This window comes from Cryptomeria japonica, chromosome 3 (genome assembly GCF_030272615.1).
Source record: "Cryptomeria japonica chromosome 3, Sugi_1.0, whole genome shotgun sequence".
Taxonomy (NCBI): Eukaryota; Viridiplantae; Streptophyta; class Pinopsida; order Cupressales; family Cupressaceae; genus Cryptomeria; species Cryptomeria japonica.
In genome coordinates, this window is record NC_081407.1 from 329,441,197 (window position 1) to 329,457,750 (window position 16,554).

At 33.0% G+C, this 16,554-nt stretch overlaps 1 protein-coding gene across 1 annotated transcript; it reads left to right on the plus strand.

Annotated features, from left to right (window-relative positions):
- Positions 1–329: 329 nt before the first annotated feature.
- LOC131874502 (disease resistance-like protein CSA1) lies at positions 330–1,353 on the plus strand. Its single transcript, XM_059217908.1, has 2 exons — positions 330–555; positions 659–1,353. Exons 1-2 carry the CDS (start codon positions 358–360, stop codon positions 1,034–1,036), a joined length of 576 nt encoding a protein of 191 aa, XP_059073891.1. The 5' UTR covers positions 330–357; the 3' UTR covers positions 1,037–1,353.
- The last annotated feature ends 15,201 nt before the right edge of the window (positions 1,354–16,554 follow it).

Below are 16,554 nucleotides of genomic sequence, written 5' to 3' on the forward strand. Positions count from 1 at the left end.
AGAGGTATGCCATACTTACAATGTCTCTTGTCAATTTGTTATAACAATCGTAATGATATATGTGTTAGAAAATAAGGCTTACATTCTAGTTATGTTAGATGGAAAGTTCATTTCAAAATTAGTTTGTAGGAAAAATAATGACTTTATGAAGCCGGCCATATATTAAATGTAATAGTTGAAAGGAGTGATGATAATATAACATCTTTTAAATTTTATTTACAATGTGACTATTTCATTTTGCCGTTTTACAATATATGGTTTACTTTCGTGCAGAAACTCAAAAATTTAAAGGGCATCTATTTTCGTAGAAAACATGAGCAGCCTCCAATCGAAATTAATGATGATCATCTTAAGTGTATGAGCAATTCCTTAAGAGTGTTATATTATGAAGATCGATCGCAAATAGCATTCAGGGGGAAATGTCATAAGTCATTTAAAGAACTCGGATGCCTCCAAATTCCGTATGACATTTCTGAGTTGCCAATGGAGTTTGAGAAACTTGAGCATCTTGTTTACTATAGGGGCCCTTTCACGCAAGCCATGAGTTTATATGAGGTAAGATCTGTCCTGCTCAGACCATATCATTTCAATTAACTTTTGTTTTAGTGTATAATAATACTTGACAATCTTTTCCATATTTTATTGTGCAAATATGTAGCTTCCTCCAAGCCTGCGTTTTATGTACATTACAGTTTCTGCCGAGAACGGAGTTAAAGATTCTACGGTCCTTCCCACAGTCACTTCAGCTTCTTCTCTTGTACTATTACAGTGCAATTTGAATAATATAGTGCAAAGGTTACCAGATGGAATGGAAAAGCTAACAAAGTTAGAGATATTAACTGTATGGGGATGCCATCAGTTGAGGGAACTTCCTTCCAAATTTGGGGAACTCAGAAACCTAAGAGAGCTGCGGCTATTCAATTGCAAGGAATTGAAAGAGTTGCCTTCAGACTTTGGACGACTCAGCAATTTGCAAGAGTTGTGGCTACAGGAATGCCCTAAACTGAAACAGTTCTTCAGACTTTGGACAACCTAGCAATTTGAAATATATGTTTTTCAACCGCTGCTCTACATTAAGTGAATTGCCTTACAGCTTTGGGCAACTTTATAATTTGAAATATTTGAGATTAGAAGGTTGCTCTGCATTAAGTGTATTGCCTTCAGAATTTGGGCTACTTAAAAATATAGAACACTTAAATTTGAGCTACTGTTATGGATTGAAAGAATTGCCTTGTGACTTTGGGCAACTCCAAAATCTGAGACAGTTAAAATTGAAGCATTGTTCTGGGTTGGAAGAATTGCCCTCTGACTTTGGGCAACTAAAAAATCTGAAACAGATAGACTTGAGGCACTGTTCTGGGTTGAAAGGGCTGCCATTAAGCTTGAAAGATCTTATTAGAGAACATTGTAAAATTATATTTGATTAAATAATTTTTTCAATTACTCACTCTTCAATTGTTCTTTAGAATAATTTAGATTTTTCAAAAATCTATAATAACATAGGGGAAAGGACCCAGTAATTGAGCGCAGCACATTCCAATTCTTGTGATAGAAGTTGTTGATTTAATACCCCAATATTTGTTGATTTAATGTCCAACCTTTGTATAACATTGCACCAATAGTTGTATGAAATATATCATTTATTGTGAAAAGTAACCAATCATGTGATGCCACATCAACTGCACAAGTATTGGGGCCCTGTTTAACACCTATTGGTCTCACTTTTTTTTTCAGCTGTTTTGGACACCTTGAAAGAATGTTGATGTGGCAAACCTTAGTTATAAGCAGGGGACTTGCCAAGTAAGCTGCTGTAAAAAAATCGGAGTGATTTGAAATTTCCACGTAAGATTTTGAGAAGCTTCAAGACTGGGTCCTTTCCCCTATATAAGATTTATAATTTTAAATGACTCTTGTTTTTTAAATCAAATAATATTTTGATTGTATTTGCTTATTTTAAATCTTACATTTCTTCTCACTTTTAGATTAAATGATACTTCTTTTAAACTTTTAATTATTCAAAATTTTGAAATAAATAAATTGTTAAAAATAAAAAAGGTTATTTTTATAAATAAATTACAATATTATCATTTGATTGGGTCTTATTATTTGAAGCATGTGTTTTCATTATTTTAGTTTCATTGTAAGCCATTACTACTTTTGTTGTTTAATTTATCATATATTTCCCACAAGAGTATCACAAATCCAACATATACTTTTTCAAAAGATTTTAATTCTAGTATATAGCAACTTAATTCACTCTAACAATTTTCAAGAATAAGGATTACTAGGTTATATAAAATATATATAGAATAAGTGGAGAGATATTTTTTTCGAGGCACATATTGCACTTTAATGTGAAAAATTAATTAAAATAATAGGTGCCTCAAGAAAGATATCTCTCCGCTTATTCTATACATATTATTATATAAGATAATTTAATTGAAATAATGAAAAAAATAGACACCTCAACATTGATATTAATATTTGTAAACATATAATTTTTTTTAATATAATTTAAATTTATTATTAATATATTAGGATTATGGTATCATATATAAAAAATTTGTTTCAAATATATAATTTATATTTAACACGATTTAAAATTGATCTATAAAAGTGAAAGAGATTTTTAAAAAATAGATAACAAAAATTTAAGAAGAAAAGCAAGTTTCATATTTTCAATATAAGGAGATGAAAAATGAATTCTATTTCTAAGATCATTAAAAGAATATTCTCAATTGCACATATAGTTTAATATCATTTTTATCAAATAAAAGTTTGATTTTATAAATAATAAAAGTAAAAGTTATTGAAAATGACGTTTTTTTATTTTTAACTCTGTAATCGATGAAAAAATAGGGTTTCTACCATAAGAAGGATGAAAACCACTAATTTTTGCTTGGGGGCCTATCACATTCAAAAGAGAGTCGAATCCAATAGATTTAGTGACAAACCAATAGGGATAAGGACTGAAAATACTATTTGGATTTGACATGTGAATTTTTTTGCCCTCTTTTGTTAGTTGAATTGCTTAAATTAGGGTAAAGTGCTGGAAATTAAGGTAAAAACACAAAAAAAGTGAGTTACAGTCGTCGTATTGAGCCACACCTAGATCTAAGAAGTATAAGAAGATTTGGATTTGATCTTCAAAGGACCTCTTGATTTTTCAGGACCGTGGTGGTGGTCGCCCTGGTCCTCCAACTTTTCACACCAAAGGGGGATTGATTCCTCACTATAAATAATGTTTATCCTGAAGATCGTAGCTCTATACCTATCTCTTGTACATAGAAAGAAATGGAAATAGGTTGGGAATATGGGTTTTCCTAAGTCAAACCCCAGTTTTGGAATTAACCATGAAATAGAGATAAAAGATAATTGAATTGTTGTGATTGAAGATTCTCCTTTTGAGGGAAATGGTGAATAATGACTGAAAACCAAATGATGTATGTCTTTGTGAAGTTTATTTGTCTCCATAGGGGATTAGGGTTTTATCAAGTCTTTAACAAAATAGGATGTGAATGTCCACTTCAATGCTTGAATCTTGACTTTGATGTTGCTCCAAGGATTGAAGGAAAACTAATTACTTGCTCAATTGCTTGAATGATTGAATGAAATTGTTGGATATGTGTGTGATATGATGGATCTCTCCCAAATGAGAGGGGAAAGCCTCCTTTTATACTTTCCCATCGAAAAACTTACTAATTTTCTAACATGAGCCGACATGGGCTAAGTTTCCTGCTCAAATTTGAAATGGAAAAAAGGGTTTAAAGAGGGGCCCAAATAGGGAGGACCAAGGCATGGCACCCTGGTCCTACCCCATTTTAGGACTAGGATAAGGTGCCTAATTGATGCGTGAGGTCAAAATGAGGCCATATTTGCATGGTGCAAGAAGAATTAGGTCATAGTCAAGCCTAGGGGCACAAACGCTAAGGTAGGACCCAAATGCTATCAAAATTGTAAAGGGATACAATTTAAGGACATTACATTTAGCCCCCACTTTAGGAAGAGTATGAAGTCAATCATACTCTTGGTAAAGTACAAGGGTTCACATCAAAAAACTTTCACCAAGTCACCAAGGAGGCAAGATGCACGAAGCCCCTAGTGGACTTTAGGATCTTACAACTTTGATGACAAGATAAAAGGGACATCATGAGAGAAAGAAAGAGAGAACCATGACTACAAACCTAGTAAGGTTCTCTTATTATGAGTCATGGAAATAAAAAATACCAAAATTACAAAGCAAAAGACTAAGTTCGGTAAGTAACTTAAGTATCAAGTTATGCAAAAGAAGCAGAGTGTATTCCCCCACATTAAAGTGATTGTGTACACCTCATCAAGAGAAATTTATTTAAGGTAGGATACACCCAAAAATACAAGTACATTATCACAATAATATGCCCTAAGAAAAGGAAAATCAAAGGGTAATGATCACAAGACATAAAACATGGAGTGGTTTTACTTAACTCTAGGTTCAGTATGCTTTTTATAAAAAATAATGTATATCATGTATATATGTTTGCATATAATTGTCCCCATCCCCCAAATAAAGAAAAACCACCATGGAAGAAGGGCACATGTGTCTTTTGAGTCAACATGGGATAGACCAAAAGAGATCTCAATGCTTTAAATCATCCTCAAGTAGAGAACACTAGGGACAATAAATAGAAGAATTGAGAGACAAATAGAGGAATGTCACAAAAAAGAAAGAGAGGAGGGAGAGAGGATCTATGAAACGAATAAAGCTAATCATGCAAATTATGCACCTCCCAATCTTGCTCGTCCTAGTTTTGGGAAGGTGGACAACATGCAAGAGGAGCCACTTCGAGCATGGTAGATGGAGCTATCACAAGTTCCAATCAAGGACCATGCTCTAATGACGAGTCACCTTGTCTATTACTTGGAGCTAGGATTAGTTCTTTTGAAAATTGTTTAGATAAATCATTTTTAGCATCAAAATATTCATATTCATCATCTGAATTATTAGCATCAACATTTTCATCATGAACAATATTCTCACCTATTTCTTCATCATAATGAACAAAAATAGGAGCTCTAATAGGAATAGAACTCATACCATCATTTGTCTTAATCATTTTACATCTTGGAGAATTAGGTTGAACCTCTTAGTTAGGAGAAGGTTGAGCAAATGGTATTATATCAACAATTGGTGTCTTTGGGGAAGAACTGGTTTGAGAAGCAAGTTCACAAGCCCTAGCATGACCTCTTTGTCAGTGTTCTCTTGCACAATGGTTTCATTTAGTTTTAGCCGATGGATGTGAAGGTTTAGGTTCAACAAGCATAGACTTGTTTTCTTCTTCTAAAGAAGGATGCATAGGAGAAGGTCTTTTAGGTTGAAAAATGGGAGATGTCTAATGCTTCCCTTTTTAAGATGCAGTCTAGATGGAAACACACCATATAAAGGAGGAATAGAAGGTGTAGGAATGAGACCAGGTCCATCATGAGGAGGAGGAATAGATCCATCCTTAGGAGGAATAATATTTTTATCCTTAGGAAGAAGAGGGATATTATCCTTAGGAGAAGGAATATGGTCATTGCTAGAAGGAAGACTAAGTGTTGGATTTCTGGGTTTACTCAAGAATAAAATCATGTCATTTTTCCATTTTTGATAAGATTTAAAAATAACATCACTTCTAGGATGGAATTGTTCGAACAAAAGATAATCAATACAAACATCTTCATGCCTCACTGTAGGTTGGTACATGTTATGATTAAAAGTTATAATTTTATTATCATGAGAACATGTAATGCCCCATCAAGATACCATAAAGGAAAAAACTACAAACACTCGAAAAGAGTGCAAATATATATTTTTTAAAACATTAATAAACTTTAAGATGCAATAAGTTAAACATTGCAATAAAATTTGCACAAGCGGAAGGCTTAACTAAACACCTAAAGGGTTTCCAATGAACATAAGGTGTATTAATTCAATTAACAATGAGATTGATTAAACCTGCTCATGATAGAATGATTACCACATGAACATCGCAATTCAATTCCATAAGAGATTAAATTAAGCACGATTGAATATATACAACTACCATTAGTTTTATTACATCACTAAAGCTACATTCATCATAATCCATATTACCACATTTTATTTATAACTTCATACATCCAATTAAGATTAATATCACCTAAATCACATTATGCATTTTAACTATAATACCATTCATACATCCAAAATTAAAAGGAACCAGATGAACACATACACCATACAACACCAATTGATATCGGAGTTCACACCTAATGGGCTACATCTCTGGGTCCGCTTCAAGTGGAAGACCATTCTAATAAATAAAAGATGAAAAATACATAAAGTTTACATCAATTACAACCTACCATCGAGACGTACATAAAAAAATGATACATATGACCACATAGGGTCCAAGAGATACATGAATGATCTGAGAAGAACAAAAGGATCCATCTGAAACATGGAATGGAATAAATATAGAATAACAACTGGAGCACCTGCAACACTAATCCATCGCAAGAAGGAACAAGCAAAATACCCAATGGAAAGTAGCACTACCACCCGATCATGTGGCCCAAAAAGGAACCACCCCTCCATGCAAGGAGATAGTACTAAGTCCCTCAAACAAGCCACAACAAAGTATCACATGGTCTCACATGTACATTAGGTACTCACACAAGATATAAGCATACAAGCATGACTCTCACAAGAGTGCTCCAAGTAAAGCCAACACATGACTACACACTAGTGAACATAAGTGAAGAGTGTCATCGCATAGCTGGTATGGGTTATCCTGGCAGGCCTCCATAGGCCTAGATCCCCATCCTGGGTTACCCTAGTAGCCTCTCTCGAACCTCTGGCCCCCATCCATGTCTCATGTAGACCCAACAAACCTTTCATGAGGACAAGGTAGTTGGTTTGCCATTCTAGGACTTCCCATTGCAGCCTGAGTCTATACTAGCACTCAACCATGAGCAGGGCACAATTTATCTTGATTAATGTTTGTAAAACCCAACCTCCCATTTTTTAATTAAGTTATCACTTATTACTCAACTTTCGATGGGTTACCCTGCTACCTCTTTGGGTGCAGCCCCCACTCAAAAGTCACTCTTCCTTATGACACTACACAACCTCCAAAGAACCCCAAGGCAAATTACAAAAGCCAACTAACATAAGGAGTTCAAAAAAAATAAAAAAAACTGAAGGACAATATGATTAAACAAACCTTCTACCATAGTTAAATGAATTATAGGTGTGGAACGAACAACTGGTCTATCCACAAAACAAGATCAAAACCACAATAAGGAAATTATGACTACAACCAAAACTTAACCCAATCAACTTGCACAAAAAACTAACATTCAACAATATGCCATCATGCACGAAAATGACTCTTACAAATCAACGCCAAAAGTCCACCAAGCAGAGTAAAACTCAAATGAATACACTTGCACTCTAAATAATCCATGTTAAGGAATCATAACAATCACTCATAAAATACTAAAAACCAATATCATCTAACTGCAACTATTCAATAACTGACTCTTTCATGAAAATCACGCCACAATATGGAATAACGCATGAAGATGATCCAAGTAAACATACATTCAAATAAACTTGTTCAATATTCGATTTTAAACCATACACCTTAAAAAGAATAACAAAAACTCGAAGCCTAAATAAACCATCATTTAAAGACAAATATAAAATCATTACAATTTTAGCCAATTTGGCTATAACAAAAACCACTTGAATTTCGAATTTCAAGATAATGAAAATTAACATTTAAAATACTTTTGAAAACTAAATTCAATATTTAAAATCAAAATAATCTTTCCAATTCAAAGTCATATCGACTGAATGTAATTGATGGCTAACAATGTAAATTTCATTTGCACAACTAATTTGCGTTTACATTAAATCAATAATTAACATTTTCTTCATATAGTAAATTCAAAATACATAGTATAAATATATTTATATATTAATTACTAAACTGATAATTCTTTTTAAAATCAAATTTCATCTAACACCATATTTCGAATAAAAATTACAACTTGGAAATTACAAATTTACAAATTATATATAAATATATATATATATATATATATATATATATATATATATATAGAATTTAAAAACAATACAAAATATTACGCATTGCATAGGAAATAACATTTATTGTGATGTTGTTTTGACTGAGTTTTTATTTTTATTTTATTTTTTAAATTCACACAAATAACTAATGGCAACAATGCATTTCTAGTACATGTATTCAATTAGTCAATTGGCCCTAACGCTAGGAGAACGGATCCGATTCAATCCACAAATGAATTTTTCATATATAATATCATTATTCCACATAATAATTTCACATCTAAAACATCAGATTCACATTTTTCAAAAAGTCTAAGGAGGCCAATAACCAGGTTTTGGAAGCCATCCACCATTGATGGACCTCCCAAAACTCAAAAAATTAAAACTTGTCAAATCAAAAATTCCTTAAAACCCTATGGTTTATGGGTGAAGAACATCACACTTTTGAAATAAAATTCATTTTCTGGGCATACATAAAAAATTGGGCAGCATTTCCCCAAAGAAACTCTCATTTAAAAAAAAAAGTTGAAACATACAAATTCATATCTAAACTAAAAATCCAAAATTCAAGGAGGAGAAAGGTTCTAAATCCATTTGCTATCCATTTGCAACAAGAATCACACAATTTCATAAAGAATCAAGGGAGAAATCAAATAAACTCACCTTCAAGTTGAAGAATTTCAACATGAAACATGGAGCTAAAGATTCTGAAAGAACTCATGAAAACTGAGTAGCAACAAGAGTTTTCTTGCTTGAATCCAACAAGCTCCTACCCACAAAATATCTCCAAGCAAATCCTTCCCAATTAAAATTTCAAAAATCCATTGTATGGTTGGAAATCTCCAAATTTTGGAAAATAATAATCCTTGTTCAAAAAATGCATAACCCCCCCATTTTAATTCCATCATATGGTAATAAATAAATACTCTAATTTTGCTAGCTTAATAGAATTTGATTAATCAATTTATAAAAACAATGGTCTTTATTCTATTTTTAAAAAAATTACTCAAGCTAAATATAATTTAACTTTCACTAATAATTCAACATTCACTCTAACTTAGACAATTAAAAATAATCGATTAATTAATTTACCACAAAAATGATTCTAATATAATTTATTTTTAATTCCCTTTAATCAAAATGACACATATTAAATTCTCATTAACTACTCAAGAAGAGAATAATTAAACACACAAAAAGCATAACACGCAACACTCAACTGAAACCAAAATAGAACATGACACATACGAACGTCGAAAAAGTGGCCTACTTGGCGAGCTGACAAGGCAAACAAAAGACCGACGACACTCACAATTGAGCAAGGCTAGGGTTAGCATTAGGACCTTAGAACTACCTCCTCCACTTCCATTCGGTTAATTAGGTACGCTCAGACCTGTGGAGCCAGGTGGAGATGATACCTCATACCTATACGATACTTGTACTTGCAATTTCCTGCATCAACGAACCACATGCATATATATACAAACACAGTAGACACATCGGTGAAGGAGAATCGTGGCGTTCCCTGTCTCACCGAAGTGAGTGAAGGAAAGTCATCTCCTCGCACCCCATACACTTTCACACAATACGCCAACATATACATAAAGTAAATGTTTTAGTCCATCATTAATAACGCATAAATAAACTTAACATTTCATCATTTATAAAGTACAATGCAGAAGAAAATTTTACAACTACTCTTTAATAAGAAATAATGTATATTCAATATCTATTCCTCAATGTAAAATAATTAATAATCATATGCACCTAGTCACATTCCAAAGCATAACACCAGAATAACAAACCACAATCACAATAAATCAACCATCCATGTAAGCTACATAAAAGTCAACCTTGGTCAATGAGGTCCAAAAGGTTTGAACATGTTAGGGGTACTACAAAACATTTCAAACACTTATGGATAGTAGAAGTGACCATTTTCATGGAAGAGAGCCAAGGATGTTCCAACTTCACACAAAATTGGTCGGATGTAGGAATGATAGAAAAGACAACATCTAAGCACTTAGTGCCAACCTCAATAGGAAGTGTAATAGAACCAATAGTAGGACAAGAGAAGCCATAAAAGACTCTAACTATCACATTAGTTTCATCATATGTCACTTGATGCAATTGTAAAGTAAAAAGAAATTCTTCAGTTATGACATTAACCATACAAGTCGTATCAATGAGCATCGCCCGTGAGGTTATGTCTTTGATTCTCACAATGATATATAATGGACCATCATGTGCTTCAATAGTCTCACTAGGATCAAATGTAATTCATAAGTCCTTAGGAGGTTCATTTTTATCTATAAGGTTCACCACATTATTAAACTCAAGGTCAAGATCAGTAGGAGAGAAAGCAAGATGATCAGTTTCAATTACATTGGTGGAATGGGAAGGTAAAGGATTATTGAAAATTTGAAGATTTTGATTAGGGGAGTTGTAGATTTATTTCCTTTATTGTTCACACAAGCCACAAATATAGTATTATTATCAATCAAGTCTTGAATCTTACTCCTTAAGGAATAACACTTTTCAGTGTCATGACTAGGTTGATGATGATATTGGAAAAAATATTTGGAATCAAAGTAAGGTGACGAGGTCTTTGATGTATCAAGTGGCTTAATAGGAGGAAGTTTCAACACATTCCTTTCTAACAATTCCATAATAATACTATAAAAAGATTAATTAAGAGGAGTGAATTATTTTCTAAAGTATTTGGACAAAGGAGGCACACCTTTTGTTGTGGTTACTACTTGAGTGTTGTTGTTTTCATTGAACTTGATGAATCCCTTATTCAGTTTGAACTTTGCAAAAGGTTGTTGAGCACTTTCACTATTATCAATCAAAGCCATTGAAGGAGATTGTTCCAATTGACTCATGATAAGGTGATAATTGTGAAGTACTGTGCACAACTACATAATATAAGTAAACTCAGAAAGGAGAAGTTTATCTCTAATGTCCTTTTACAGAATAGAAATGAAAATTCTTTGAATATCTTGATCAGGCACAAGAAAAGCCATTTGTGAATACAGATGTTTATATCTACCAATAAAATTAATCACTTTTTCTTAACACATTGCTTACAATGCATCAAATCCATCAAAGTAATTTAGGATCAATATTATTATGAAATTGTTGAATGAAAGCATTAGCCAATTATTGAAAGGGAGTAATGGAATAAGGAGGCAACAAACAATACCATTGCAAAGCTTTATCCCTAAGCATTCTAGTAAACAATTTAGCCAAAATTCTTTGGTCATGAGCAAAGTCACTACACAAAGTTTGGAATGTTTTAACATGAGTCAAGGGATCACCTTTTCCATTATAAAGCTCCAATTGAGGGACTTATACATGTTTAGAAGGGTTAGAATGAACAATGTCATTGGATAATGGGCTCGCCACATCAAATGTGAGCACATTATACTTAGATTGATTCATGGAAGTTATTTGTTGTTATAAGGAAGACACTATTTGGGTTAGATTATTGATGGTATCTTTGATGGATGGATTGAAATTAGACATGTTGGATTGAGAAGGAGGAGTAACATTGTTAAATGAAGGAGGAGCTTGAGAATAAGGAGGTGGGACACAATGATAGGTAGGTATGGGAGATGATTGTGCAACAAATGGAAAACTCACAGGAGGAGGGATGAAGCAATTATGATTAGAGGAGTTGTCCCCTTGACTAGAATGTATAGGTATGACATTTTGTGTAGAGGTAGCCATGATGTTAGATGTAAAAGTGGGAACGCTAGCCACATGAGTAGTCATAGGAATGGAATGATTAACTTGACTAGGAGGTTATGTATAACCAAGGAATTCAACACAACTCTTCATAGACATAATATTAGTATCCACAATATGAGCAATACCACGTAACAAATAAACACCAAGTTTATTGCTTTGAACCATTATTTTTAATCCTTCAATCAATGGTAGAGCCTCACTTTCTGGGTATTGTTGACTCATCTACTATTGAAGATTTTCAAATTTATTATCAATCTTCACCAATTGGTCAACAAAAACCATAGTGATTGATTCATCCACATCATGAGTATTAAGGAAAGAATGAGGATAAATGGGTTCATTTGTAGAATTGGAAGAACCACCAACATCTTCATGGAACAAGTTATCCAAATTAGGCTCTATCTCCTCGGTAATTACACCTTGGGAAGCCTTAATTATACAACTCCTCACAGGGATATTATGGGTTGGACTAATAGTAATAAAACTCATGCACAAAGGAGGGAAATGGAAAATTTGAAATTTAAGATTTGAAATTTGAGATTGAATTTTAAAGTAATTAAACAATACAAAATTTTGAAAAAATGATTGTTCAATTAATTAAGCAAATTGATTTGTGATTTTGAAAAGATAAATTCATAAAGAGCACGCAATCCTCTAGTAAATTTAAATTTAAAAATTAGGGTTTTGCAAAAATAACCTCTTAATTTCTAAAATTAATTTGAAATTTGATCAAAGATTGTAATTTTTAATTTGAATTAACATTAACAATCAGATCTGAAACAATTAATCCAAAAATTAGACAAAATTTCCATTTAATCAGATCTGAAACAATTAACATTTTTGCTTTCCATTTAATATTTGCTCCTATGTAGGTTTTTTCTTCGTGATCTCCTATGGGGTTGAATTCTGTTATATAATAGGCTTTTTTATGTCCAACTAGTTTTGTTCATAAACTGCTCCTGAACTTTTCGTTCACAATTTTTTTAATTTCTTATTGGCGTTTGGACATTTTTGTATACTAATGCCCCATTTTCTCATCCAATTGTCATTTTGTCTTATCCATGTGTTCTTCCTTCTATCTAGTCTTTCCCCATAATCAGCTTAGGACAACGATGATTTTCCATATTTTGAATCTTCTTTAGATAGTTTACTAAACAAACCATCGCTAAAGCTTCCAAGGGATAGGTACTAGTTTCAGCTAAAAGAATCTCATATGGAACAACTATTTTAATTCTGAAAGGACTTATGATTAGGTATTTTTGGATTATTTCCAATTGCATTCCATCCACCTTGAATTATTTTTACTCTACAAGTTTCCTAATTAAGCTTATTGTGAGAATTGAGTCCAAGATATTTGTACTTGTTCACTACTTCCAGTGGGCTACCTTCAAAAAGAAAATTGTCTTGTATCTTTTTATTTCTTCTCAAAGAAAAGATCATAACTTTGGTCTTGCTAATATTCACTTGCATACTGACTTCCTGGCAAAAGACTTCAAGCGTTTTGTGTTCTCTCAAACCCTTTGCAGATTTAGCTATTAAGATGAGACCATCCGCATATAGAAGTAGTTTTATTATATAATTAGCCAACTAGACTCCTTCATTGCTATTCTTGTTTAGCCACTCTTCCAACTTATCAATATATAACCCAAATAGTGTTAGATAAAGAGGGCAACCTTGTTTGACACCAATATCACTGAAAAAACACTCTGACATTCCTTCTGAGGTTTTGATTTTAGCCTTGGTCTGCTTATAAAGCCTATGGACAACAGCCTTAAGCCCAATTGGAACTCCCAATTCTTCCATCCTATGCCATAGTTTATCTCGTGGAACTGTATCAAAGACTTTTCTAAAGTCTACAAAGCAAGAAAAAACCTCACCCCCTTGAGTATTCCAAAAAATCTAAACCAAAAACCTAAGTGTAACACCATGGTCTATAGTAGAATGTTTTGATCTAAAACCCACCTGACCCTTGGCTCACTAATACATTTGGTCTAGATTTTTGACGGACGTTCCGACGGAGAAGGTATATTGTGATCAAATTTGATTTTTTTTTTTAAAATGCCGAATTCGTCAGAATTCTGACTGTAATTTCACATTTGGTTTCTACGGAGAAAGCATTAGTAATGAAATTTGTTTTTTTTTCAAAAAAGTGCCCGTGATCGTCGAAATTTTGACGACAATGGGCATTAATTAAAAAAAGAAAAGAGGGCAAGTCATTTGTGCATTCAATCCCGCGCAGGCGTCTATGTCAGCTTCAACCCCTGGAAAGATCAAACAACACTCTCACCATTGGAAGTAGATTCTTGACTTTAATTTTAGATTTGCAGAATGAGGAATTGTCGAATCTTCACCTTAATTCATTTATTGGATCTTCGGATTTGCATAATATAGAGTAGGGAGCAAGGGAAAACAAATAGAGTAGGGATAAAATAATATATGTAGTAAATAACCCCTCATTAATGGGGATGGAGGGATTAATCCCTTGACAAATCCAAGAAAGGGAATAGGTTGGTCTGTCTAGTCCCAAAGGTTGGTTCAAACTTAATTTGAAGTGTCAAGGGGACACCTTGTAATCTCATAAACTAGTTGCAGATTTAGGGATCATAGTGGAAATATGGTCGCGCAGGGGACCTTAGTAGAAATATGGTTGGAGCTGCCTCAAAGAGATTAGCACTAGTAACTAACAATGAAGCAGGTAGAAGCACATTATTTCTCGACCTACAGACTTGTGAACACTTGAGAATCAAATGAGTGCAGAATTTGCAGATAGAAGGTGATTGAATGATTCATGTGAATTCTATTAGGAAGAAACTATCATCTACTTAGAAAAAATAAAAAATATATTGAGATAGTGGTGGCCTCTCAACTATACTCTAACAAGAAAGATAGAGTAGGGAGAAAGAGAAAACAAATTACTAGCACATATTCTGAGCATACATTATCAACATGGTTAGTTTTCAGATCCATTTGACATGCTAAATTAATCAAATCTAGAAAATAAATGAAGTAACCAGATATTACCCTTCCCTTTTCCATAAATTTACCCTAACCTCAAACACCAAATGTTAGCATAAATAAAGTGACTTTTGAAGTAAATAAGCTTGAAACAAATATTTTAAATCATTCTTAAATCATGGAAGATGTAGATACTAGAAAAATACCAAAAGCTCAATGAGACAATGAGTCGACAACAACTTGATATATTAACCATGTACTAGCAAATCACTAGCACTTGAGTCCACTGTCTTCATAAAATGTATCATGAAACAAAGAGAATAAAGAGCCACAAAAATTGAAATAAACTATGCTAGAGGCCTCAAATCATCAATTTTTCAACCTTTTAAATATCTTGAAAACATCAATCTATAGGAGGAAACCACCTTAATTCTATGAAATAACTTGCCCAAAATCACCTAACCTCTAGGAAGTCCAGCCAACATGCAAGTTTCTAACTTTTTTCATTCTAGTCCAATAACCCCAAAATAGTAAGTATGATATGCTAAATAAGAGAAAGTGAGTAATTACCAGCCCGAACTAGAGTGGACAACTCACACTTTCCCTTATAATTTGTGTACATTGAAGTTGGATTTCATGTATGTAGAGGAAGAAGTTGAAATGCTTGTAGAAAGAAGGAAACTTTCTAATTTGGGTGCAATTAACTAATAGTATTTGGATGGGCCCTAACTTAAATAAAGATAAGCTTGCTAGGTCATCACTTCAAATTAACTAAGAATCCATTATTTGCCATCTACTTGATCAAAATTTGAAACAAATCAATTTAGACTTGGATTTCTTATGGAGGAAGCCTTCTTTTGTCTTTCCTTATACTCCTTATAATTATACAAATATTAGCCTAAAGATCTTTCATTTTGCCCATCTATCCATTTGATTCAAAAGTCAACATCTCTAACAACTTTATTTAGTCTAGTAATGGAATTCTCTAAGGTTTTCACCACATTGACAACATGCGATGTAGCCACAATTAACCCCATACATTCATTAAGACTTGTTCATCAAATTTACAATTTGGCCCAAACTTCTCTTCCACTTTCTTATCCCATTTAGACAAAATAACTTATATAGTGTTCGACCAATCCTTATCTGATCTAAAGAGATGAGCCCCCAAATTGATTGTTATGTATTCATCATAAGACCAATGCTCAGTTAACATGGGATAACGGCACTTTACCAGCTTAGTTATTTTTCCTTCTGTGATTTCTATCTTGAATATTAGTTCGTCTAGACTAATTTGAATGAAGCCATTATCTTCATCTCTCAATACATCAGTTTTTTTGATTTTATTTTCACTCAACATTTTAATTTCACTTCCTTGCATCTTTCTCCCATTGATTAGCACAGGCTGATATTATTAATTCCAACTTACTGACTTCATCATAAACATTGTAGAACTTAGCAAAGAAGGTTCTGATGTGATTCATTTGCTCCATAACCCATGTATCCATCATTGTAGCTTTACCCTTCATAGCATACAAATATTCCATTTCTTTTTTAGGAAGAAAAGTAGGCATCAGTATCCCTGAAACTTCAGAAGATCAAGGGGCATCAAGATCTTTAAAGAGTTGTTCATGTACTATGATACTAAATAGCCTTCCTTTCTTGTTTAGATTGGTATTGTTTTTGATTCCTTACCTTTATAGTCTCAGTAGTTGCATCTAAAGTTGCTACTTCTCCCCATTTAGTTTATT